Source organism: Neltuma alba, unplaced genomic scaffold (genome assembly GCF_004799145.2).
Source record: "Neltuma alba isolate B1F8T4 unplaced genomic scaffold, ASM479914v2 tig00002711_pilon, whole genome shotgun sequence".
Classification (NCBI taxonomy): Eukaryota; Viridiplantae; Streptophyta; class Magnoliopsida; order Fabales; family Fabaceae; genus Neltuma; species Neltuma alba.
Window position 1 is genome coordinate 171 of NW_021632981.1, and position 27,567 is coordinate 27,737.

At 34.0% G+C, this 27,567-nt stretch overlaps 1 protein-coding gene across 1 annotated transcript; it reads left to right on the forward strand.

Annotated features, from left to right (window-relative positions):
- Positions 1-3,335: 3,335 nt before the first annotated feature.
- Positions 3,336-27,172, forward strand: LOC114735792 (linoleate 13S-lipoxygenase 2-1, chloroplastic-like). The gene is made up of 10 exons (XM_028923550.1): positions 3,336-3,590; positions 10,458-10,671; positions 11,142-11,401; positions 21,651-21,888; positions 22,854-23,171; positions 23,384-23,469; positions 23,760-23,870; positions 23,967-24,268; positions 24,617-24,883; positions 26,292-27,172. Exons 1-10 carry the CDS (start codon positions 3,336-3,338, stop codon positions 27,049-27,051), a joined length of 2,811 nt encoding a protein of 936 aa, XP_028779383.1. The 3' UTR covers positions 27,052-27,172.
- The last annotated feature ends 395 nt before the right edge of the window (positions 27,173-27,567 follow it).

Below are 27,567 nucleotides of genomic sequence, written 5' to 3' on the forward strand. Positions count from 1 at the left end.
ACTAGAACCCCGCATTAATGGTCACCGTGCTGAAAAAGTAGTTCGTTCTTTGGGGTTTAGTAATTGGATAAGGGGAGTCTACAGGATTTTTTAGAGGCATCTGGTTACTCTTTTGAATAGTGTTGATTTTGACGTGTAATATCTTCATTTAAATGTTCAGTTCCTACACTATCTGGTCTTAAATCGTAATATAAACTCTACTTGCTTCATTTCGATAGTGTATGGAGAGACGAATATAAGAAAGAGGAAACTTCTCTGGACACAATTTGCGCAATTTCCACCACCACACGTTTCGGCTCCTTTTGGAAGATTTTAATACTTTTCTCTCCTTCAGACAAAGAAGGAGGTAGTGAACCTAAATGGGAATCAATGAAAGCTTTTAAAGAATGTATTGATAACTCAAGACTTATTAAAGCAGGAATTCAGGGCAATAATTTCACTTGGGAAAGGACAGGCGTACAGGAAAGGTTAGATTGGGTTTTTAATAATGCTAGTTGGGATCTGAATTTTCCACAATCTCTTGTTAGGCATGAACTCAAATTCAAATTAGATCATCGGGTGGTGGTGGTAAACTCTTTTCCCACAGTTACTAAGCTTCTCTCGTGAAAAATTTGTCCTACCAACAAGCTTGGAGTACAGAAGAAAGTTTTCAGAATATGGTTACTAACTCTTGGCAGGGGAAGGATTGGCGCAATGGGTTGAAGGAATTCCATTGGCAGCTTTGGAATGGAACAATCATCATGTGGGGAATCTCTCTTGGAAAAAGTAGAAATTAATCTAAAGGCTAGAGGGACCCACAAACAACAAAACAGGAATGATCATCTGGGAGTAAGGAAATTAGAACAGCAACTATGGATAAATTTCATAAATTAGAAGCACAAGAAGAACTTATGTGGTACCAAAAATCAAGGTGTAAGTGGCTCAAGTGGGGTGATCAAAACACAAGATTTTTTCATGCATCTACAATTATTGAAAGGAAAAAGCAGAGAATCACAACTTTACAGGATGAAACTGGAAACTGGATTGACAACCCTCAACTTCTAAGTCAGCTAGCTAGTAATTTCTTTAAAACCCTATACTCCTGTGATGGCTAGGTAAGGAGTTCTGAAGGGTGGTGCTCAGATTTCCCAGCTCTAAGCACCTTGGAGTTACAGAGATTAGCAAGAGGAGTGACAAATTAAGATAAAAAATGTTGCTTTTGCCATGGATGCTTTTAAAGCACCAGGACTAGATGATTTACAACCACATTTTTTCCAAAGTCAATGGAACCATATAGGAGATAAAGTTTGCAGTATGGTGGAGGAGTTTTTTCAATTTTTAGAGAGAATTAAAGATATAAATCAAACCAAGGTGGTACTTATCCCGAAAGTTGAATACCCTACTTCTCTCAAGGAACTATGACCAATCTCATTCTGTAACATGAGCTTTAAATAGTAACAAAACTCCTAGCAAGCAGTTTGAGAGAAATTATGGACAAGATGGTCAGTCAGGAGCAAGCAGTTTCATACCTAATCGGTCCAGTTGTGACAATATCGTCATAGCACAAGAAGCGATCCACACTATGAGGAAAAGAGGCTGAAAGAGGAGCTATATAGCTATCAAAGTTGACATGGAGAAGGCATATGATTGACTAGATTGGAATTTCATCAAAGACTCTCAATTGCTTGAAACTGGACGTGAAACTCATTAATCTGATTATGGAGTGTATTACTTCAACCACCATGTCTGTTATGTGGAATGGTGAGGAAGGACCACATTTCAATCCTACCAGAGGTATCTGCCAAGGAGATCCTCTTAGCCCATATATCTTTGTCTTGTGTATGGAGCGACTGGGACATTTGATCAAAAAAATGTGAAGCAGGTAGATGGGCTCCTTTGAAACTGAGTAGTAAAGGACCTGACATCTCACACCTCTTTTTTGCAGATGACCTTCTCCAGTTTACTGAAGCAACTAGAGAGCAAATGACTGAAGTTAGACAGATTATGGAAAACTTTTGTGAGGTTTCTGGCCACTGGGTTAACCTTGATAAATCAAAGATGTTCTGCTCCAGAAATGTCCACTTTAATAGAGTTGTAGAGCTTAGCCAAGATCTTGGGATTGGGGTCACTGCTGACTTGGGCAAATACTTGGGAGTGCCACTTTCTTAACGATATGGTTAAGAAGACTACTTTCTCCCATTTAATTCAGAAAACTCAGAGAAAATTATCCTCATGGAAAAGTAGATTTCTAAACATGGCAGGCAGAATGGTGCTAGTGAAATCTATATTATCTGCGTTGCCTAGTTACCAGATGCAATCTCATATGCTGCAGGTAGGCACTCTCTCCGAAATTGAGAAGATCAGTAGAAGATTTTTCTGGTCCTAGGATGAGGAAGTAAGGAAACTACACTTGATTTCTTGGAACACGATAACTTCATGCAAAAGCAAAGGTGGTCTAGGCATTAAAAATCTGGCGGCCCAGAACAAAGCCTTCATCATAAAGCTCTGTTGGGGTTTATTAACCAAACCACAAGCTTTATAGGTCAATTGCCTAAGAGAAAAATATAAGTGTGGTGATGGAGAGCTACCAAATGTTTACAAGAAAGCAAATATGTCCAGAACATAGAGTGCCATTGTAGACATCTGGGAGGCTTTCTGTTCCAAGATTGGTAGGAAAATTCAGAATAGAGAAAATACTAGTTTTTTGTGGGATTTGTGGACTAATCTAGATCGACCACTTATATCTTGGGTGTATAGTCTAAGTCATATTAATAGCATGGAGGGGAACTGGAATGTTGGGGCCTGGCAGGGGATCTTACCCCCTTGGATTATCAACAAGATCATCATAATTCCGTCACCAATAGGAGAGAGGAAAGACTGCTTTTGGTGGAGACCAGCTATCAATTCTCAGTCAAATCCGCCTATGAAGCTATCATGAATAAAGAAGCAACAAATGACTCAAACTTCTGGGGGGAACTATGGAAATGGCCTGTACATGAGAAAGTAAAGTTTTTTATGTGGCAAGTGTCCCATGAGCAACTCCCTACTAACTCACTCTGAGCAAAGAGAGGCTTCTCAGCATCAAATGAGTGTCCTTTTCAGTGCAAAAAAGCACGAGAGTTATGGGAGGTTATTTTAAATCCTAACCTTTCTTCTAGATTTTTCTCTGGTGATTTGCAAGTTTGGCTCAACTAGAATATCAGAACTGCCCGAGACGAGGAGCTTTCAGTAAACATAACTGGATTAAAGTCTTCAGTCTAGGATGTTGGTTACTTTGGACCTCCATATGTAAATTTATCTTTGAAGGGAAATTGGATACTCCAAGAGAACTTAGACACAAGATTCAACACCTACCTATGGAGCAAGTCGTGGGAGAACAACTCAAGCATCAGATCTCTAAGTTTTCAGGGCACCAAGAAATACCCTGGATACCACCACCCCAGGGAGCTATCTGTATTGATGTAGATGGATTAGTCCAAAATGACCAGCAAGCTACTTGTGGAGGCCTTATCAGAAATAGTGATGGTGATTGGATGATAGGATTCCCAAGGAGCATCAGCGTTTGTTCAGTCATAGAAGCGGAATTGGTGGCTATTCGAATAGGTCTTGAAGTCGGACAATAATATAGCTATCAAATGGTTCTACTTTACTCTGACTCTATGGATGCACTAAACTTGATTTCTGGAGTGTGCGCAATGGACCATTCCTTGAGATCTATTATCACAGATATTAGGGAATTTTTATTTGCTCAAGAGGGTATCAAATTGCATCATGCCAGTCGTGAGAGTATTAGATGTGCCAACTGTAACATCCAGACTTTTGGGCCTAGAAGCATCAAAAGTAGCCTGAATTGGATAGGCTACCAAATCCTTTTTGAGCAGAAGTCCCAAAGATGAGAAAGAAAGTCAAAGCAGTTTCAGGGACTAAACTGCAAAGTAAAAGTTTTTCAGGGGCTTCAGTATAATCAAGGTCAGAGACTCCAGTAAAGTCTCGAAGGCCTAGAGAGAGAAAAGAGACTAGATGTAGGCCAAAGGTTAAGTTAGAAGCCTCAAAGAGAGATTATATGAAGTTAAGTCCAAGCAGGGACTAAACTGTAAATTCAAAAAGTTATGACCAGCAAGGGCAAAAATGGAAGAGTGAACAGAAAATTCCAAGAAAATCCCAGAAAATGGGAAATAATATTCTAAGACTCTTCTATGAAGAGAAAAGATGAAAATACCCCTGAGATAGCTTAAATGGAATTTATGAGATTATGGCCAGTAAAAAGTACACTGTTTGAGGTAATTATTTAAAATAGCAAGAGATCTCAAAAATATACATAAAAATGAGGATTAATTGGTTGAAAGGTTATACTAATTTATAAAATTAGTCCCGTAACCAAAAGGCCAGTGGAATGACTTTAATAAATTAAAGAGCAGATTATACCGACAAAAGAGTATTTTAGTAAATGATTTTTATACAAAGTTTAGAGGAAGTGTTATGGCCTGAGAAAATTCATAGATACTCTCTAGAATGAAGGGAAATTTATGGAGTAGATAGAAGTATTTTTTGAACCCCGGAAGGCCGTAAAGAAAGTCGGAGAAATGTGGGCTAAGTAAAATAGGAGGAAACTTAAGGGCTAAATTTAGATCCGACGGTTATGATCTAATCTTCCTTCTCCTCCACCATTTTTGCAACACGTGGCCTCTTCTAGAAGCATGATGCAAGGATGATGTAATAAGGTGATGCAATGATGATGCAAAAGTCCACTTGAACTTCCAAAATTGCCCTTACTCCTTCTTCTAGCTACTAAGGGCATTTTGGTCCATTCAAGCCAACTTTTTGGCTATAAATAGGCACTCTTCTCCCCCCCCCCAATTTGGCCAAGCTGATCAACACTAGGGGAAACTCTGCTGCCCTTGCATCTAGAGAGAGAAAGAGCTATTTCTAGTGAGAGAAAGTCCACCTAAGTTCAAGCTTCAAGATCAAGGTATGTGGTGGCTATAGCATCTGATTTGATACCTATTTCGAATTAGTTACTGTGCATATCTGATTCTGAAATTTTGTATGCTTAAATTACACTCTGTAAGCTTTAAATCCATGGGTAGAATACTTCATTTGGATATGTGTACGGTTTATGGTGATTTTTCAAAGTTAGGGTTTGAAATCTGGAAACAGTGTTGAACTTTTGGAAGAGTTTTAAGTTCCGTACAATTTCGGTACTGTTTAGAATAGAATTGGTTTCTGAAACTATTTTTCCTTTAAATTTAACTTAAGGAGCTTTCATTGAGACTTGGAAGCACTCAATTTGGATTTTTCTACATTTAATTATGAATTTTCAAAGTTGAGCAAAAATTCTGGAGTTTCTGCGTGAATAGTACCCGCGAACCAAAATTTCCAGATATAGTATTCTTGAATCGAAGGCCATCTAAAGTGGTCCTAATTGACAAGAAATGGATCTTAAGGATGGGAAATGATAAGATTTATATTAGAAAAGTTAAAAAGAAAACCCTAAGACTAAGAGAAAGGGTTGAGGTTCAAGAAAGCTAGTCTTGAACTTTATATAATCTAATGGTCCTAATGGATTGTGTGATCATTATGGTTATGTTTAGGACCTTTGGAACATCCAGGAGGATGTTTGGTGATGTTGACCGAATACCCACATGGTTGGAAAGTCAAGGGAGTCAAAGGAAAAGTAAGAGGAAAGCTTGAGGTGCAAGGTAGTGAACTTACCCTTTATGTGCTTGACATGGTATGCTCATGTGTTGATTTGTATTTGTTATTTGAATGATGTTGTGACATGATGATTGTTGCTGGAAATGCTTTTTTTAATATGTTCCCATGGCCATGCATTTTTATACCAAGCATAAAGCATGATGGCATGTCACTAGTTAACTTAAGTTTATGAAAAACTACATACCATACACTAGCATCCATCTTGTGCATGTATGTGGTAATGTTTGCTATTGAGATTCCCCCGAATCTCACCCCTTCGTAATCAACCATTTAGGTCAATCAATGATGGGCACTAATGGCATGAGAAGCAAGGAGAAGAAATGGAGAATTATTGATGCTAATGATTGATACTAATATTCAATATATAATTCTCCTATGTTATAATTATGTTGTGAATGCCATGCATTTAATTATAAAGCTTATGGCATGTATAGGAATGTATGAGCATGAATGGAAAAAAGTAAGCCCATGTTAGGTATGCCAAAGAATTAAAGTAAAGAGATGTTAAAGGATAAAACGTAGGTCATGGAGCAGTTAATTTCGAGCTTCGGTTTGACCTATCATATGAATGAGTTAAACTACGAAATTTGGTATACTTATAGTTCACATCCCAAGCTTTAAAATGAGTAGTGAATCACCTCATTTGGATGTGTATACGAAGAGATATGAATTTTCAAAATTAAGGCGGAGAATCTGGAAAGTCCAGATTTTACCAAACGAATAGTAATCTTAATCCAATAAACTATACGTTTTCAGTGAGGTTGAGTTCAGTTGAATATTTTTCCCTTAAAGAGCATTGAAAGAGCTTTCTGTAGAATTTTGGAATACCTCCATACAATTTTTCTAAAATTAGTTATGAATTTTCAAAGTTGGACCTGTAATCTGAAAACTGGACAGTAAACAGTAATTTTTCGAAAATTAACGTCCAAATTGAAATTTTTAAGTGTAAGACCATCCAACATGGTCTGGAATGATTCTAAATGAATGCTAAGGTACTACATAAGTAAGGTGTGACACCAACTACCTGGCAAAGGGAGGACATGGAGATGAGTTAAGTACCCGGTTGGTCAGGGATGTACCAGAGGGGTGCATAGATATTTTTCTCTAGGATAAGCCTTATGGCTCTAGTTGCTGGTTTGTTTCGTGTTTTTCAGCTAGGCAGCCTTTGTTTTTCATCCAAGCTTAGCTTGTCCTTATAATTCATAAAAAAAAATAGTTTTTGTGGTTTGATAGCCTGAAATTTATGAATTTTATCATATCTAAGTTTTTGATTTTACTTTTATTAAATCTTAATAGCTTTGATCTGGTGGTAGAAGGCGAAGCAAAATGGCACTATTACGGCAAAAAGAATATATGTTTGTTTCATCAAAATGATTTTAACTAGTAAGAGGTTATTGGTTAATTGATTCTTAAACCCTTCCTTTGGGGCTTTATTCTTCCGTTCCATCCTAATCAATAGGATGAAAGTAAACTAAAAAAAAAAAAAATTTCACGGTGGTTATTTATATAACCGCTGTGAAAAGTCACATACCACGTCGGTTTTTTACCCGCGGTGAAATTTTTTATATTTTATATCAATAGTATAGACATCGCTCTTAAAACCGTCGTGAAAAACTCATTTTAACCGCCGTTAAATATCTTTTTTGTAGTAGTGACTAGTGCTTTTTTTTTTTGTGATAAATAGTACTTTTATTAATATATGACAAGATTACTTATAATATTTACGAACAATTTCAAATAAAATGTGCAAAGATCCTACCATAATTTTCCATATTTAGCTGTAGCGGTGAACACTACGGGCCTCTTTTCCTTTATGAGCAAAATACACGGTCACAAATTCACGTGACATCACGGGTGTATCTACGGGCATCTGAATCCACTCAGAATTTTCCAATCTGTAAGTTGATAATGTTAAATTTAAATATTATTCCCCGTACATTTTGCTCGTTTAGTTACCAGCCATATACTTTACAAGTTAAAACCTGCAAGATTTATTAGCCAGTAAACATGCAGGATTTATTGAATTTACCATAGCAAACTTTTACATCAAGTGTAATTTACATTACAAATTATATTATAAAATAAGTTTTATATTTAGAATAAGAAGAATAATATTTATACTTTACAAGTCTATATAGTCAAGACAAAATATTACAGAGATCAGAGTATTTTAGCTATAATTAGAAAATCATTCAAATCATTGACTTAATGTCTGATCTAGAATTAAGCAACCAATGCAAATCGGCTCACAACTACTTGAATAGGCAATGATGAATTGGTTCAAATCAATCAAAATTTTAATTCTAAAGTAATTTAAATCATATCATATTTCCAATCTAAATTTTATGCACATATATAAATTATAAGTAGTAAAAAAAAGAAATGCTAGTGAATAAATAAATAAGAAAAATGTAAATATTATAAAATTTTAAGTTTTAAAATAATTGAATACATTATATAAAATTATAAATTTAAAATATTTATTGATTTTCTTAAATTATATTTTTGAAGAGCTAAGATAACATATTTGAAAGGCCAAAAAAAGATAACATTTTTGATAAATTGAAGACTTAGTAACCTCTCACATGTTTCCCTTCCATTTTTTATATACTAATAAAACGATGTTCAATAATAAAAATAAAAAATTAGTCAAATTCATCCTATAACTTAATTTTATAAAATAATATTCTATAAGATATTACCTTTAATATTATATTTAATATATAAAATTAAAAAATATTAAATTAATGATAACCAGCTTGAATGCTTGATCATAATTCTACCACGAGGCTATTATTGACTTTTGGGCTTAGCGTGTGGTCGGATGATTCAACAGCTAGTCTAAATTTTAAATCGTGGAAGGGAAGAGACATCACATTGGAGCAGAAAGAAACCCAATAATTAATTCAGCAATAATGCAACGTGACATGTCAACAAAAAATATAGTAATGATAATAATGAAACGTGTTAACTTATTATTAACGACGTCGTTTATCCGTGAAGTGATTAGTGAAGGCAGAAAAACTGGACTCGTCGAAAACCTTTTTAAGATACTACCTCCTATAAGACTCTATTTAAATTTTATTTTGTTTCTAAATATAAGACTTCAATCCACTTTGTCTATTATATTTATATTTTTTTTCTAAAGTAGTCCTTCTAACAATGATAGTTCTAATCAATATACTTGATTAGCAAAAATATTTTAAGAAAGACCACATATTCATGACAAATAACTAACTCAACTTACTTCTTTAATCTCCTTAAATTAGTCAATTAGTTCTTATAATTAGGATGAAAAGTAGTACAGCCAACTCCTTAGGGGCCGGCAAGTAGGTACGACTTTTGTCAGCACAACGACAAGGCGGTACGAAAGTAATGAAGTTAGATATAATTACGAAAAATTACCGCCACATATCCACATGTTTTCTAAATTATATTAAAACCTTAGAAAATTTATAATTAATTTAAAATTTAATTAATAAATAATAATTTCTTAAATATAACTGTACCAAAGAAAACATGATAGCAGTAATAATTAGGAATTCAGAAATAGTTTATAAATTAAATATCTTGAAAATTATATTTTTTAGATATAATTTTGAGAAAATTGCTATGAAATTTCAAATAAGGAACATAATTACTAAAAAATCCTGATGACAATAGACCAGCCTGTAGTGACAAGTTTTAGGAGAGTAAATGACAACTACTCATTTATAATTGAAATTTATTAGTAATTATTTTCTTTCTTTAAAACCTCATTGTAATTTTTGATATAATCTTTCCATATAATTAATTATGGGGGACCAATGTAGCAATCATTTAACGCCACAAAAATCAGATATAATCAACCAAATCTAAACTTTTTTTTTTTGGCCAACTAATGATCTACACATTAAAGATATTGAATACACTTGTGCTTTTAAAAAAAAAAAATTTAATCATAACTTGTAAATAACTCGTTAATAGTGCGGTTTATAATGAACCTTCATTTTATACGCACCAAGTTAAAACATTTTAAGAGTTATGATATTTTAAATTAACTTAATTATTATTAAGTCTCATATGATTTACTACCAAAATCCTAAATAGTTATTGTCAAATTTAACAAAAAAATAAAATACAATTTTAACTATTTCAGTAATATGTCTTTTTTTTCCTTCCAAATTTAGCAGTATTTTGAATCAAAACATGACATCAATAAAAATTTTGTGTTTACTTAAATAATTATAATTTTAGCTAAAGTATACTTTTAGTCATTTTAGCTTTACATAAGATTTTATATTAATTCATTAACTTTAAAAAGTAAATTTTTAGTTCTCTAACTCTTAACCAAAAAAAAAGATATTAAACTCTTGAATGTTGATAAAACATTACTAAATATCAACATATTAAGTTTAATATTTAAAACAACCACGATTATTGCAAAAAATAATAATTTAAGACTAATAATTTTAGAATTAAAGGACTAAAAGTATACTTTTTATAATTAAGAGACTAAAGTAAAACCTTACAAAAAGTTAAAGGACTAAATATATAAATATATATATGTTAATTTATAATTTTTAGATCCATTCAAGTTAAATATTCAAAATTCAGGTCCTAACAGGCATCATTGCATCGATATTATGTTAGAACTTGGAAAGATCATGTTCACATGCGCCAAAATCCATATGGCAAAACAGAGCAGCTATTGTTAGCCAGCTAAAGACATTAAATACCTTTCTCATAGTGAAAGTCATCGCGACCATTCAACCAAAGGCTAGACCTCAAAGAAAGCGTGTTCCAGCAACACAGAGATGGCCAGTGGCAACTCAGCGAGCAAGTCCGAAGAATCTCACAAAGTGAAAGCTACTGTGACAATTCAGCAAACAACTGGTGGTCTTCTCTCTGGTGTTGTAACTGCGGGCCTTGATGGTTTCACAGACTTGGTCGGAAAATCTCTTCTCTTGGAGCTCATTAGCGTCCAGCTTGATCCTAGTAAGTATATTTTAGTGTAATTGCACAGATCTTTTGAAATAAAAGTTTCGTAAAGTTTTTCGAATTAGATTATGAGGAAAGTAAGAGAAGATTTTCCGCAGAAGGAGAAAAAAAAAAAATCAGACGAAGCTTACTCTCGGAAAACTTCCTAGATTCTCTATTAGCGGCTCAGCATCAGATCTTTTGTTTTTGTTGCATTGGTTTATTCAAGAGGCGAAGTCGTAGAAGAGAATAAAGGAAATGCAGAGAAAAATTTGAAAATATAAACCAGATTAAGAATACTCCGAGAAACTGTTCGAATCGGAAATATTTATTAAATCTATAGATAATAAATGCTTTGAATTTGAATTTGTGGTCCTGGAATATTGAAGAAATTAACTTCATGAATGTAACGCTGGAACCGATGCTGATTGATTATCCGATCTTCACTTTGAATCTGAATTATTTGTTTTGCTGTGTGGTGATTGAAGAGACGAAGTCGGAGAAGAGAATCAAAGCATATGCAGAGAAGAAGGAGGCGAAAGAGGAGGAGGAGTACGAGGCGTGGTTTGAGATACCTGGAGATTTTGGAGAAGTGGGAGCCGTTGCTGTGGAGAATGAGCATCACAATGAGATGCTTCTGAAGAAGATAGTGATTCATGAAGAGCATGGCTCTGTGAACTTCACCTGTAATTCATGGGTTCAGCCCAAACATGAAGGCTCGCTCATGAGAACCTTCTTCAGCAACAAGGTAATTGCCACTTCTTAATCATAATATAATACAATATAATAGGGATAATTAAACAAAGAAGACTAGCATATTGAAATGGAGAAAATAATCTTTAGTTCCCTAACTTTATAGAAGATTACGGTTTAAACAGCTAATTTTAAAAAGTATAGTTTGATGATTTTTTTTTTATAATAGTCATTGTTATTTGAGAATTAAATTTAATACGTCATTATTCAAGACTATTTTACTAATATTCAAAATTTGAATACCAGCAATATTTTTGCTAACAGCCTTAGAATTAAATGAATTAAATTTTTTAATAAAATTAAAAGATCGAAATAAAATTTTATATAAAATTCAAAAGACTTAAAATACACTTTTAGCAACTTCCTAAAAGAGTTAAAAAAAATTTTAAGAACAAAAATTATTAGCAAGTTTTATGCCAAATTTAAGGTTACAATAAAAATACTTCAAACTGCAACATTTTTTCCAAAATAAAAAAAAATCAATACAGTATTAATTAGAAAACTCTCCACGCGTTATTAAAGAAATAGTTTGATGAGAATTTTATTTGTATGTAGTATATTAATTTTATGTAAATTTTATAATTAGTAGAACATGCTTGTAACATTTTTTTTTCATCTTTATCTTAAATTATTTAAAACCTTACTCTTTAAAATTATTGACGCGCATTATAAAAAAAAAAACTATTAATTTTTAAACACACACATTAGGTTGAAATTTATAATTAAAATATTAAATATTTAAAGGTAGGTGAGGATAGATCAAAGGTCTAATACCTCCAAGTATAACCAAAAAAAAAAAAGTTTAAATATTTAGCAAGTTAGAATAAACCTTGATATAGTAAATAATGGGCAACTTTGCCCCCAAAAAAAAAAGTGATGTGTGATGATATATATATATATATATATTTATATATAATATTTTTGAAGCTGATATACTCTTTAATTATCAATATCTAATTGTGATTGAGTAAATTTAAAGGAAAAACTCACACAGAGATCTATATGAGAAGCAATACAATAAAAAACGAAATTTAGAACTATTTCAACCATGAGAAAGCAAATTTAAATGAAGCTTTAAGAATTAGAACGGAACTTTCGCCAAACACTTAAGAAAATTTTAGAAATATAGAGTCAGTAGGGAATGACCTAACCTAATCCTATCAAAACATTAAATAGATTTTAAAGTTACTTGAAGGTCGCATAAGTAGTAAAGGTCGAGTGGGAAATGGATAGGGATTTAAAGTTGAAACCCTCACAATGCATAAAAAAATACTCTTTCGGTCCTTAATATAAGACCCATTTAACTAATTTGATTATATTAAGAAAGTTAGGTAAGTTAGTTAATTATAAGAAAAATGACACATTTTTTCTAAAATACCATAATCATCTTTCTTAATACCCCCTCTCCCTCTTCTACTTGGTTATGGTTGAGAGAGTATCCATATGAGTAATTTAGAGAAAATTGATAAATATCATAAATGAGTCTTATATTTAGGACCAAAACCAACACAAGAATTAGGTTCTATATTAAGGACCGGAGGAGTAATAAATTTTTTTTTTTGCTCAATACAGAAAGCATATTTTTTTCCTAAAAACTACACTGTCAATTTTTGATTCAAATTAATTTAATTCTGCCGTTTTATTAAGTTTCTTCTTGACTATATCTTTTTAAAAAAGAAAGTTCGCACGGAAAATAGAATGTATGCTTTTAGACTTGTTAGTGCAGAGGAGAATTAGGACGTGTCTTTTGCCTCACTTTAATTTTGCAGCAATTTTTTTTAAAATTAAGTAAAATACATTGACTGTCTCTTTATTTTACCTAAATTATAAAAACCTCCCATCTATTTTGAAAATGTATATAAACCTCATTTAAAATTAAAATGTATGTTATACAAACCTCTCTTATATTTTTGAGATTCCATTCCTATTCATCTAACCATTAGTTGACCGTTAAGTTTGATTTTTAAACTTTTATTTTGACCAAAATATCCCTCTTTACTATAAATGTTATTTAAATATTTATATCTATAAAACATATTTTTTGAGACAACAAAAATAATTATAATACATGTATTTTCAAAATTTTTAATATGTTATTAAGTTTAGTAATTTTGATTATATTATATAAATATAATTTTAATTCTTCATGAAATGCTGAAACTTAAGGTTTCTTTAAAAGGCTAGGAAATATTTTAAATGTTTTTTTCATATATAATGTAAATTATGTGAGTTTGGAAAATTATATAAAACATTTAAATTTATAATTTAAATTTTTTTAAAAAAATTGTTGCAAACATTTATAACTTATTTAATAATAATTTGATTTATTATATATTTATTTAAAGAATTCATCAAATTTCTATTCAATTTTTTTATGTTTACATTAACTAAATTACTTAATTTTCTGGTCCAAATGATAAAAAAAAAATAAACAACAATTTTTAAAAATAAAAGATAAAATTAAAGTAAAGAAAAAAATCTTAAATTCTTCAAAATAATTATACCCAAAATTTAAAAATTTAATATCATGAAGGGGTAAATTAGTAAACTAAAAGTATTTCAACATAAATTTTAATTAACAAAGCATCTTCTTAGAATATTTTTAATGAAATTAACAGTTTGAATTTAAATGTATATTTTGAAAATAAAATACAGATCCGTATGATTACTACAGAATGTAAGAGAAGTTGGAATACTTTACTTTTTAAAATTTTGTTTCAAGGAGCTGCGCTCAAATAAGCGCAGGCATCTCATACCCAATCCGTCTTGAAGGGGCAGTTTAGTCTTTCCATAATTTACATGTGATTGTAAACTAAAATTAATATAAATATTACTTCATACCAAAAATAATTTTAAAACCCCGATCTCACTTTTAATCTTAAGCTCAATCCCAAACCCAATCTATCAAAATCACAGTCCTGCGAACCAAACGGAGCCAATTTTATTGGATCCTGGAGAATGATTTATCTCTTCAATTTTCACTTCACTCATTTCGTAATATTTGTGGCATGAATGGTGCGAGTATAACAAGTCATTTATCCACATGTTTGATTGTCCGTCGTTTTCATAACGCTTGCGCTTGTATTTAATTTTTCTATTCAAAAACTTAAGAAAAATAAAAGGGAAAAAAATTTAAAAAGTCCCCTACAGTCAGTGTTTGTGTGACTCTGAGGAGAACTACGGAACACTTCGGGAAAATTATTATGTTTTCCTAAGGAAATATAATTATCTAAAAGTACATAACAAGTAAATGAAAATGTATAGTATGAGAAATGAAAACAAGAATAATGTTATTTACTTGTTATCAAAATCTTTTAACCAGTAAAAATTTTTTGATCCTTGCAGTTTTGATTCGGTTTAACTTAATCCCTAAATTTTGATGTGCTAAAACTTAGTTCTTATAGTTTTAATTATTTTACAATTTAGTCCTTGTATTTTAAAAAATAAAATTATATATCTAATAAAGAAAGGAATTAAATTATAAAATTGTTATATATAATTATCGAGTGGCAGCGAGTCAAATTTCAGCAGCTGAGTTATAACCGAGACAAAACTATAAGAATTAAGTTACACCGAGTTAATATATAAAAACTGAGTTATTACAATGACCAAAAAATTAATTTTTCTTTTTAATTATTACTACATCCAACTTTAAATATAAGATCTAGTTTGTAGTGCAATTTGCATCATAAAGACGCTGATTCAAAATTGGAGACGTTAAATAAGAAGGTACCGTTACACAAGCCTGCTTCTATCAAGCATAAAGGAAGGGATCTTTTGAAAAACCGAACATGGGTCCCAGTGAGGCATTCGCCCAAAGTAAACCAGTCCTCTCATGCGGCAAAAGATAAAGTCAAAGCTTCAGTGCTCCCAGTATGGGGTGGACCCTCGTACTCTAAGACAGATGGGCCTGACAATCACTTTCTGGACTCACCAAATCCGTTCAGCGTCCTCGCATATGCTAACCAGTGCGAGCCCATGATAGAAGAACCCAGACTGAACGACGACAGCACTCCACAGGTTGAAACGATAGCAGATTTAAAGACGAAACCAGACAGGAACAAAGATGCGCCCTCTACCGCCACCAACTCTATCTCTCAGGGGTCTATAAGCGAAGAATCCCCTATCACAAGTGATCCATGAATTGCTTTTTCTGGAACTGTAGGGGTACGGGGTCCCGAGCTCTTCCGGGACTAATCAAAGAGTTACGTAAGCGGTACTCTTTTGACCTTCTTGCTCTATTTGAAACAAGAGCCACTGATGTCAAGGCGCAAGAACGATGTAGAAACCTGGGGTTCGAACACTACTATATCATTAATGCAAATGGCTATAAAGGTGGTCTTTGGGTAGCTTGGAATGATACGGGGCTCAACTTGAATATTATCTGCACCTCAGATCAATTTATCCACATGGAAGCAGTCAAAGGAAATGATAAAATCTTCATCACCTCGGTGTATGCTAGTCCAAACCCAAACCTCCGAAGAAACTTATGGGAGAGCCTAGAACAATGCCGACCGGACGATCAATGGCCCTGGTTTATTGGGGGAGACTTCAACGCCACTCTCTTCCACCATGAACGTCGTTCAAAAGCACTACACACAACGCCGCTTGATAAGTATTTTCTCTCTTGGGTGGAATGCATGAACTTGCATGACATAGGCTGTACCGGTCCTTTCTTTACTTGGAAACGCGAGGGGTGCGAAAGTCGAATAGACCGAGTTCTTGGGAATAATAAAGCTATGGAGATTTTTAACGAGGCACTGGTTAGACACTTACCTTGGTTCAAATCAGACCACCGACCTATCCTCCTCCACATGATTCCGGAGAGCAAGAAAACTCTAAGAGATCGACCCTTCCGGTTTGTTGCGTCATGGGCTCTCCATGAAGACTTCTCCCGTCTCACGAAGGAGGCTTGGGACCCCAACGCAAGCTGGCAGGAGAATGTACAGGTGTTCACTGATGAGGTAAAAAATTGGAGCCTTAATGTTTATGGGCACCTGGGGAAGAAGAGAAACCGAATCATGGGGCGGCTAGAAGGCATTGACAGGTCCATGAAAAAGTTTGGCTCTTCCTCTGATTTGGAAAGCCTCCAGCGACAATTGTGGTGGGAGCTTGAGGACATTCTCATTCAGGAAAACCTTCTTTGGGCCCAAAAAGCAAAAGCATCTTGGTTCTCTTTGGGGGACAAGAATACGAAATATTACCATGCACGCGCCAATGGAAGAAAGAAAAGGAACAGGATTGTGACCCTCCAAAATGAAGCAGGCGAATGGGTTGATGATCCCGAGGCAATAAAAAACATAGCTACTGATTTTTTTATTAACCTCTTCAAAGAAGATAGTCAAAGCTCTCGCTCAATTACTTACGGCACAACGTACCCACAGCTTGACTCTTCCCTGATTACGGATATGGGCAAGGAGGTCACCGATGAAGAAATTAAAGCCGCCGTATTTGATATGGGGGCTCTGAAATCTCCTGGACCTGATGGCCTCAATGCTCTCTTTTTCCAACACCAATGGAATACTTTGTGGCCTACTGTTGTCAAAACCATTAAAGATTGCTTTGCTGACCCTACCATTATTCAGACATTGAATCATACCTTCATTGTTCTTATTCCTAAAAGGGAGTACCCGGAGACCATTCGGGATTTTCGCCCTATCAGCTTATGCAATGTTATTTATAAGATTATTACAAAAACCATTGCTAACCGCTTGAAATGCTGTTTGTCTCAGGTCATCTCTCCCAACCAGTGTAGCTTCGTTCCGGGGCGAAATAGTTCTGACAACATTATTGTGGCACAGGAAGTGATTCACTCAATGAAAAATATGAAAGGGAAAAAGGGCTTCATGGCCATTAAAATTGATCTCGAAAAAGCCTACGATAGAACCCGATGGGACTTTGTCATGAGATGCCTCCATGAAATGGGCATCCCCGCCGAATTGCGTGAGGTGATCCAAGCCTGTATATCTTCACCGTCCATGCAACTCCTGTGGGAGGGTAGTAGAGCGAAGAAATTTTGGCCTTCACGGGGCTTAAGACAAGGAGATCCTATTTCCCCATATCTCTTTGTTATTTGTATGGAGAAGCTGGCACACTTTATCCAGGAAGATGTGCTTTCGAGAAAATGGAAACCTATAAAACTAGGTAAGAATGGCCCCCCCATTTCACATTTATTTTTTGCTGATGATTTAATGCTTTTTGCAGAGGCGACTATGGAACAAGTCGAAGTCATAAAGCACTGCTTAGAAGCTTTCTGCTCCATCTCTGGACAGCGAGTGAATGCCAGTAAGACCAAAGTCTTCTTCTCAGCAAACATAAATCATACTCGATCCTCACAAATGAGTGCGGCCCTTGGCTTCTCAAGCACAATGAACCTGGGAAAATACCTAGGGGTTCCCTTGCATCACGAGCGGGTTAAATCAGATACCTACCACTTCCTGCTAGACAAGATTCGAAGCAGACTCAACAATTGGAAGGTATCCAGAACCTCCTTAGCGGGACGCGACACTTTGATTAAGTCAGTCATCTCAGCCATTCCTTCCTACACAATGCAAACAGTGAACTTGCCGACCTCAGTATGCGAGAAGATCGAACAGCACTCAAGAAATTTTTTATGGGGCTCCTCGGACGAAAAACGACGCATGCATCTCCTCTCTTGGGACAAAGTTTGCAACGAGAAGAGACTAGGAGGGTTAGGCATGAAGCACATCCGACAACAAAACAAAGCCTTTATGATGAAACTTGGTTGGGGTTTGGTGAATGACCGAAAGTCTCTCTGGGCCAAAGCTGTTAGAGCAAAATATGGGTGTGGTGATGACCTTCTGCCTAGGATAAATACGAAGAAGCGCGGGTCGAATACTTGGAGTGGTATTAAACAGGTATGGAATGAAGTTAAGGAGGGTATACACGTCATAAATGACCATCACGGTGTGGAAAGAGCTCGATGGAAATGGGAAAAAAGTGGCGAGTTCTCCGTTCGCTCCGCATATCGAAGCCTCAATGCCAATGATAACATTCCTGCTGGTAATTGGAAGGATTTGTGGAAACTCAACATCCCACAACGATGCAAAACATTTGCCTGGCTGATGCTGCATGAAAGGCTCCTCACGAATGAAGTAAAACACAAACGAGGTCTACATGATAACGGAGCTTGTATCCGATGCAAGAACCACTTGGAAGATGTGCTCCACGCCCTCAGAGATTGCCCAAAAATTAGAACGTTGTGGGAATCAGTGATTGAACAGAAATTTCAGCAACGCTTCTTCACTTCATCCATGCAAGACTGGGTCCAACTCAACCTGAAGCGCAACTTGAACGGAGGCAAGGGTTACTGGAAAGGTTTGTTCATCATTATCTGTTGGTTGATCTGGCGAAACCGAAATGAACTCCAGCATGCAAACAGCATTGCCGAAACAGATAAAATCTTGAACCATGCATGTGCGATCTTAGACTGTATCAACAAGACTTCTCACAAGCTCAGTAACGTCAACCTGGACAAGAACCAGCGACCTCTTACCACAGCCTCTACTCCGGGCACGGAAAGTAGTACTGTCATAGAAGTGGATGGCGCTTTCTCCCACGCGAGCAACGCTGTAGCTTGCGGAGGTGTTCTAATGGACTATAATAGAAACATCTATGAAGGATTCATGTCTCGCTTACAAGCAGGCGACAATCTCACTGCGGAACTCTGGGGCTGCCTCCTTGGTATGAAACGGGCATGGGACTATGGCTTCAGAGACGTGATACTCAAGACAGACTCGTATGATGTCTTCCAGCTACTGAACAACGCTACGCCAGAGCTGCATGAGGACTGGTCTCTCATTGAGGAGATAAAAGGGATGATTGCACGAAGCTGGAGGTTCGACTGCCAGCTTATTGCTAGAGATGATAACCTTATGGCAGACGCTCTAGCAAAGAAAGCCCTGAATGATAACCCAGGTTTCCTTATCCTGGGCCCCGACACTGTTCGTAACTTCCTGGACCTTGAAGGAATAGGATAGTCCTACTGTTTTTCTGTGTTGCTTTTGATTTCCCTTGTATCAAAAAAAAGTGTATTCTTATTTTAATATCTCAGTATTTCCAAGCTCGTTTTCCTTTCTTTAATTTTGCAGCATTTTATTTCTAAATTTGTTTCAAGCTGCTTCCTCATAGCCTAATTTTGTATGCAAATTCCCTGCACTTAACGTGTGACACAATACCTAAAAAGAAAAGATTTTGGTTTTTTTTTTTTGGGAAAAGTCAGGAAAAGCCTCTCATTAGAATTCTTATTAGTAAAAACGAGTTACTAAATTTTTATATATAAAAAATATCAGCCCTTAGAAGAAATTATACAACCAGGATTTCTTTTTGCCAACTAATTTAAGTCTTCCTAATTAATAAAATTTTTAATAAGAAACTTTTTCTTAATTTTTTTTTCTTTTTTGCGTATTTGGAGATAAAGAAGTTTTGCTGATAATCATTTAAGGCTAAAACTGTTGTAATAAGAATAGGACAGGTTGTTGTTGATAAATGTCAATGATGCAAACACTCATGATACCTTAGATTAAAAAAAAATGAATTGTTTGAATACGTTTTGAAAAATAAGTTTAGTTTTTTTATTTTTTTTATCAAAGTTCAATAAAATTTAAATAATTCATTTTGATGTGTAATACATAGATTAAAGGGATAATTAATCTGCAAGTCCTTATAGTTTCAACCAATTTTGAATCAGGTCCCTATAATTTTTTTTCTTTTTATCAGATCCTTATACTTTCACCTGTTTTTAATTAGGTCCTTGCATTTATTTTTCTTTTTATCAAGTCCTTATAAGATCACCTTATTTTTAAGTAAGTCCCTGAATTTTTTATTCTTTATTTTATAAATTCTAATAGTACTATTTTATAAACATAAAATAGTATATATTATGTAATATTAGTTTATAAACAATAATATTCTAAAAATAATGAATTATTATAATAATTTTATTTTTTTAGCAAAAAAATTAATTGTTTTAAAAAATTTCCTTAATTAATTAATTATATTACTTATCTTTTATTATATAATTATTAATATTTTATATTTCAGTACTAATTTATTTAATTAAGTTCATATTTAATTAATAAATAAAAATTAAAACTAGATGGACCTAATTAAAATTTTAGTGAAATTATAAGGACTTAATAAAAAGAAAAATAAATGCGAAGACCTAATTAAAAATAGATGAAAGTATAAGGACCTGATAAAAAGAAAAAAAACTATAAAGACCTAATTCAAAATTGGTTAAAACTATAAGGACTTCCAGATTAATTAACCCTAGATTAAAAATGATTATCCCCAACTCATTTTGAAAATATATACAAGATCCAATCTAATAAAAACGAAGTGTGTGCTCTTTTGCCTACCTTGTCTCACCACCGCCCCGTTGCATAACTTTTGACTTTTGAGAATCTCCATTTCTTGATCCTATATTTGCTAATAATCTTAAAATATTATAAAGAATACTAATAAATTCTTTTTTTTTCCGTGAAGTAATTAATTTGATAGGCCATATGTCCTAGTTCTTCTTAGACACTAGATACTTTCTTTTTAAAAATCTGATCTTCCCCCATTCAATCCAATGACTAGTAAAGTAGTAAGATGTAAATATATACAGTATGTGTATGGGCATTTTGAGTTCAAATCTTCGTGATGTTTAAAAATATATGTATATATATATATATTTTCCCGTTGGATGATGGGGTAGATAATATATAACTTAGATGTTTGTGGAATACTCTAATATTTACACCATTATGAATGCGCATAAATTATTGAGAAAATTACACCGAGCCCCATAAACATGTGAAGTCAATTTAAAAGACTGTTGAGTTCAAAAGCAGTCTCACCAGTCATAATTAACTTATAAATAATCTGCTTACTGTTGTTTTAGTTGTTATTTTACTAATTTTATTACTCCTCCCGATGTAAATGTAAGAGTTGGTTATAGATAGAGTTGGGTTTGATTCCAAACATAAGACTTTAGTCCATTTTATTTTTTATAGTTGTCATTTTTTTTGTCCAACTTATATAAGTGGATATGTAATCTAATATTATATACCGGTATTTTAAGAAGATCATGTCAATTTAGTTAGAATATTGAATAATTTATGGTTAATTTTCTTAATCTATCAAATTAGTTAAGTAACTCTTGCATCAAGTAACAAAGAATAATTGAAATTTTAATTAACATTGTGTTATACATAATAAATGCGTTATACATGGAGCAGTCATACTTGCCATCAGAAACACCAAGTGGATTGAAGAGTCTGAGAGAAGGGGAGCTTGTGGCTCTAAGAGGGAATGGAGAAGGAGAACGCAAAAAGACCGAGAGAATATATGATTATGATGTCTACAACGATCTTGGTGACCCTGACACTAATATCAAACTCAAAAGGCCTGTTCTTGGTGGCAAACAACATCCTTATCCTAGACGATGTCGTACGGGTCGAAAGCTCTCCCATGCTGGTACCAAACAGCATCTTTGTCATAAAATAGTATATTTAAACTTTAATGATTTAAATTTAGGGTAAATTATACTAAATACCTCTAAATTTTATATAATATGTAAATAATCTCCCTAACACTTGAAACTTCATAATAAACTTGAACTTTTTTATTTATGTAGATAATTTTAATACTATTAATTTTGTTCATTATTTATCTGTTACTAACTTAAAGTTTGAGGGAATTATTTGCATCTCAAAATTTGAGGGGGGTTATTTGCATACAAAAATAAAATTCCAATGGTACTACCTATAGTCCTTAATATAAAATCGATCTAATTAATTTAGATGAATTAAAGAAAATAGTTAAATTAATTATTTGTCAAAAATATATGTTGGTTTTCGTGTAATACGCTCCTAAATCATTTGATTGAAACCACCTTTTGATACAAACGCCCTTAACATATACAATCAATAGGATTAATTTAGATAAATAAAAAAAAAAGATGGATTGAATCTTATATTTGGAACAAATTTAATTTTAAATTAATTCTTATATTAAAAATTAGAGATAGTTTAAAACTACTAGTTTGAGATTATTTATGTGTAACTGAAAGTTTACAGGAGTTGATTATTAAAGTATTGAAAGTTAATGAAGTTATTTGCATATTGTTCTAAGTTCACGGAAGTTTTATATACTTTCACCTTAAAATTATTGTTATTTATTTCCTGAATTTTTATCATCTCAGCTAAAATATTCCCAAATTTAAGTCTTTTTCAAATACCCCATATTAAGATTATGCATGCAATTAAATGCGCAACACAACTGAGTCAAAGATGCCGACATTGTTTTATGCCTCTCACTGATTTTAACTCCAATAAATGGAAAAGAGCATTTGAAAACCGACAAATCCTTATTCTTTCTCCAGTACTATTCTCCTCCACAACACCGATTGTGGTCTAAAACTTAATCTGTTGGCTATACAGATCCCTTGTCAGAGAAGAGGAGTATAAGTATGTATGTTCCTAGGGATGAAGTATTTGGAGAGACAAAGCAAACGCAGTTCACAGCAACGACAGCTTCATCAGGATTGAAAGCAATCTTACAATCCTTAAACTCAGTGGCGGCCAATAAAAATCTTGTATTCTCAAGCTTCGAAGACATAAACATGCTCTTCAAAGATGGCTTCTCTGTTCCACAGCTTAAGAACGATGGATTGCTTCAGAGAATCATTCCCACTCTCATCAAGGCTGCTTCTGACAGCGACCAAATCCTGCGCTTTGACACACCTGAAACTGTTAAAAGTAAGTATGTGCAAATGCCTCAAATTAAAGACAATACTCAAAATTAAATTCATAATGTGTCTGATATTAGTTTCTCTAGTAAAAACACAAGACATAAATGTTTGTGTAAGAGAAATTCAATCACAAATGTCCAATTTGACAACATTTAAACCAATATGGCCATTGAGCATAGATTTTGATATGATTGTGATTTGTGAGTTTTGGAAATGCAGGGGATAGCTTCTTTTGGTTTTCAGATGAGGAATTTGCAAGGGAGACTCTGGCTGGTGTCAATCCATACAGCATAGAGCTAGTTAAGGTATATATAGCCTGGTTGTTGGAATTTGGAAATATTTTGCTCGTTATGCTATACTGATATTTCTTTTTAGATTTGAATTGTTTATTTGAATTTCATATTTCCCTTATAGTATTTATATGTGTGTGCATATACATCTTTCGTACATGTATCTTAAAATATTACAACTTGATGTGTCCAATATATTGTATTGTATATGATAAGCAAATAAGAATAAGTGCAACATAGCTTATTATTTTTTTCACAATTGCATATGCTAAATATATATTTTGGTTTATTAATTCATCATGTAGGAATGGCCATTGAGAAGTAAACTAGACCCACAAATCTACGGTCCTGCAGAATCAGCAATCACCAGAGAAGTGATTGAGCAACAGATTAATGGCAACAAGACAGTTGAAGAGGTAAATACTAAGGCAAACAAGATCTAAAGCATTATTGGCGTCATAGAGAACCTAGAACATTCATGATGAAACTGTCTAACAACTAAAAACACGCAGGCCATAGCAGAGAAGAAGTTATTCATCTTAGACTATCATGATTTATTGCTTCCATATGTGGGGAAAGTGAGAGAGATTGAGGGCACAACACTGTATGGATCAAGGACACTTTTCTTTCTCACCACACGAGGCACCCTGAAGCCACTAGCTATTGAACTGACTAGACCACCTCTAAATGGGAAGCCACAGTGGAAGCAAGTTTTCACACCTAATGGTCATTCAACCTCTCTTTGGCTTTGGAGGTTGGCCAAAGCTCACGTTCTTGCTCATGATTCTGGTTACCATGAACTTGTAAGCCACTGGTAAGTACCATCATCATACTATCCTTTTACGCAATACAGTTACGAATTTTCACAAAAGTGAATCTTCCAAAGCATTAGATTGGGGACCAAGTGTGGGTTTCACCTTTGTGGGATTCACAATGCAGAGGTGGGACCCACTCATCCCACCCGATTTTTCTACTTTACCCTCTTAAGTACTTCAGGGGTCTAGGTCCAATAAAAAATTGATGGATGGGGTATGCTAAATCTTTACCATACCCACGTCCCAAAAAAAAAAAAAAAAAATCTTTACCATGCACAAGATAGTTGACCATACAATTTGATTGATTCTTCTGAGTCATTAACATGTTGCATTTGTGTATTTTTTAGGTTAAGAACTCATTGTGCTGTAGAACCCTTTATAATTGCAACCCACAGACAATTGAGTGCCATGCATCCGATCTACAGATTGTTGCATGCTCATTTGAGATACACAATGGAAATCAATGCCCTTGCCCGTAAAGTGCTTATCAGTGCAAGTGGAATCATTGAGATCTCTTTCTCTCCGAGAAAATATTCCATGGAGCTTAGCTCTGTGGCTTATGACCAGCTTTGGCGGTTTGATTTGCAGGGTCTCCCCAATGATCTTATTCACAGGTACAGAGTCCATGATCTGTTTCTTTAATTTACTGCACATAAAACCAATAAGATCCTTATTTCATAAGTTCAGTTTTTTGTTTTTTGTTTTTTTCTTGGGCCAACTATTTCATAAGCTCAGTTACATTCTTGTTAAACCACATTATTCATCTCTTTTCTAACTATAGGTTAGGTTTTGTTTGGTTTATCTCTCTCTCTCCCCCTCCCTCTTCTCCTGAATTAGACAATTTAAACAGAACCAAACCCCACAGCCACGTAGGGCTTTCCTTATCAAGGAACTTTCAACCTCACTCTTTTGAAGGAGGTGCATGGCATTGATCTTAGGGATGTATTTACATCCCGAAATTGAGCCCAATTAGTCAAGGACAAATGCCATGTTTTACTACTGATTCAACAAACCCATTCGAAATGTCCATGAATTATTTGAATGACATAATTTAACATATTTTTATTTGGATTAATATAACTTTTGGTCTCTGAAATTTGGACAAATTTTGGTTTGGTCCCTCAAATTTCAAACATGTAGTTTTAGTCCCTGAAATTAAGTTTGTCTTGAAATTTCAGTTCCTGAAGGAGCAACAGTGTTAAAATCTGCTAAAATCTTATCAATGACATTAAAAGTGGTGATGTGAACTCTCCAGATGACACCTAACTATATCTAATGTGAATAACACAGTGCAGTACAGTGAACAACTCCTAAAAATGAATAGTGAGGAAGAAAAAACAAAAGGCTAAAGAGTTGTGTTTTGAGGATTTATTCTATTTTTCCTTTCTATTATTCACACAAGATCCAACTAGGTATCATCTGATGAATCTACATAATCACTTTAATGCTATTTATGATACTTTACTATATTTTAACACTGTTACACTTTTGGGGACTAATGTTTTAAGATGAACTAAATTTTAGTGACTAAAACCATGAGTTTGAAATTTGAGAGACTAAAACCAAAATAAACCCAAATTTTAGAGACCAAAAATTATATTAACTCTTTTTATTTAATTGAGATTTTGGAAAGATTCTGTTTAAGATCTAAAGAATACATGGCATACAGACTTGCTATCTTGAAAAAGACCAAGAAGAAAAGAGAGAAGTTTCCTTCAAACGTTGAGACATTTGCAAATATTCTACAAATTCTTAAAACTATAAAATAATTCCATAACTGAAAATTACATGCTTCTTTCTTAATTTTATCAACTCAATAATCATGTTATATTTACTTACAGCTGAATCAGATTTTCATTTTACTTAGAACTAAAAATACAAGCCCAACTGCTATAAAATAATAATGTTAAGGAGCCGAAATATGTTACATATATATATCTTTTTTTACTTAGAAATCAAGATTTGAATATAGTTTACTGACTAGTACATTCAATGAATCATCTCCTTTCGGTGTACTAACAGGGGAATGGCAATGGAAGATCCCAGTGCACCACATGGCCTAAAGCTGGCAATTGAAGACTACCCTTTTGCCAATGATGGCCTTCTCATTTGGGACGCCCTAAAATCATGGGTCACAGATTATGTCAACCACTGCTACCCAAACCCTAGCCTCATACATTCAGATCACGAGCTCCAATCATGGTGGACTGAAATCCGAACCATTGGTCATGGAGACAAAAAAGACGAGCCATGGTGGCCAATTCTCAGAACCCCCAAAGATCTAATTGAGGTCATCACTACCATAGCCTGGGTTGCCTCAGCTCATCATGCATCAGTCAATTTTGCTCAATACGATTATGGAGGGTATTTTCCTAATAGACCCTCAATTGCTAGAATCAAAATGCCTACAGAAGATCCTACAAAAGAAGAATGGGAGAAATTTGTGAACAGACCTGAGGATACGCTTCTAGAGTGTTTTCCATCGCAGATTCAAGCGACTCTGGTTATGGCAGTTTTGAGGCTTTTATCAGATCATTCGCCTGATGAGCAGTACATTGGGGATTTCGTGGAGGATTCTTGGGGTGAAGATGAGAATGTGAAGGTTGCTTATGAGAAGTTCCATGGGAGGTTGAAGGAGATTGAAGGGATTATTGATTCAAGGAATAAGGATTCTGGTTTGAAGAATAGGAATGGAGTTGGAATGGTGCCTTATGAATTGATGAAACCTTTTTCCGGAGCTGGAGTCACTGGAAAGGGAATTCCCTATAGCATTTCGATTTGAATTCTGGGGTTTTAAGCTTATCACTGAGGAGATAGCTTCTTAAGTATTGCTTCTGATGAACATATCAAATTTTCTTTCTCATGATATTTGCTATATTTTAATATGAAAATTCTCCTTCATATATTTATACTCTTGTGTGACTTCCTATTGTTTAATATTAAAAAAATACTAAAATAAAAAAAACATGTTGTTGTAAATATTATGTTGTGTGAATGTTCATAGCTCTTTAGCCTCTTGGAATTCCTTCTCATGATTAATGGCATTATGCCTTGAAACTCCCAAATTGAAGGGTTTATGGTATTTATTTCCTATAACCTCCAATTATACAATTATGTTGCTTAATTCCTTTCTTTATATACTTATACTCTTTAGGTTAATCTTCAATATTAGGGTCCTATAAATAGAAGATGATGTATACACATTTGAGACAATGAAGTAATGAGAACTCCCCCTTAATTTCTCTTCCAATTTCCTCTTATTTTCTCCATCTCATCTCCCTCATCTCAATCTTTGTAC

Coding starts and splice junctions, on each gene's coding strand:
- LOC114735792 (XM_028923550.1), top strand. CDS start 3,336: ATGGAGCAAGTCGTGGGAGAACAACTCAAGCATCAGATCTCTAAGTTT. Junction 11,402..21,650: donor GAACCTTCTTCAGCAACAAG/GTAATTGCCACT, acceptor TACATGGAGCAG/TCATACTTGCCATCAGAAAC. Junction 24,269..24,616: donor CATGAACTTGTAAGCCACTG/GTAAGTACCATC, acceptor TGTATTTTTTAG/GTTAAGAACTCATTGTGCTG.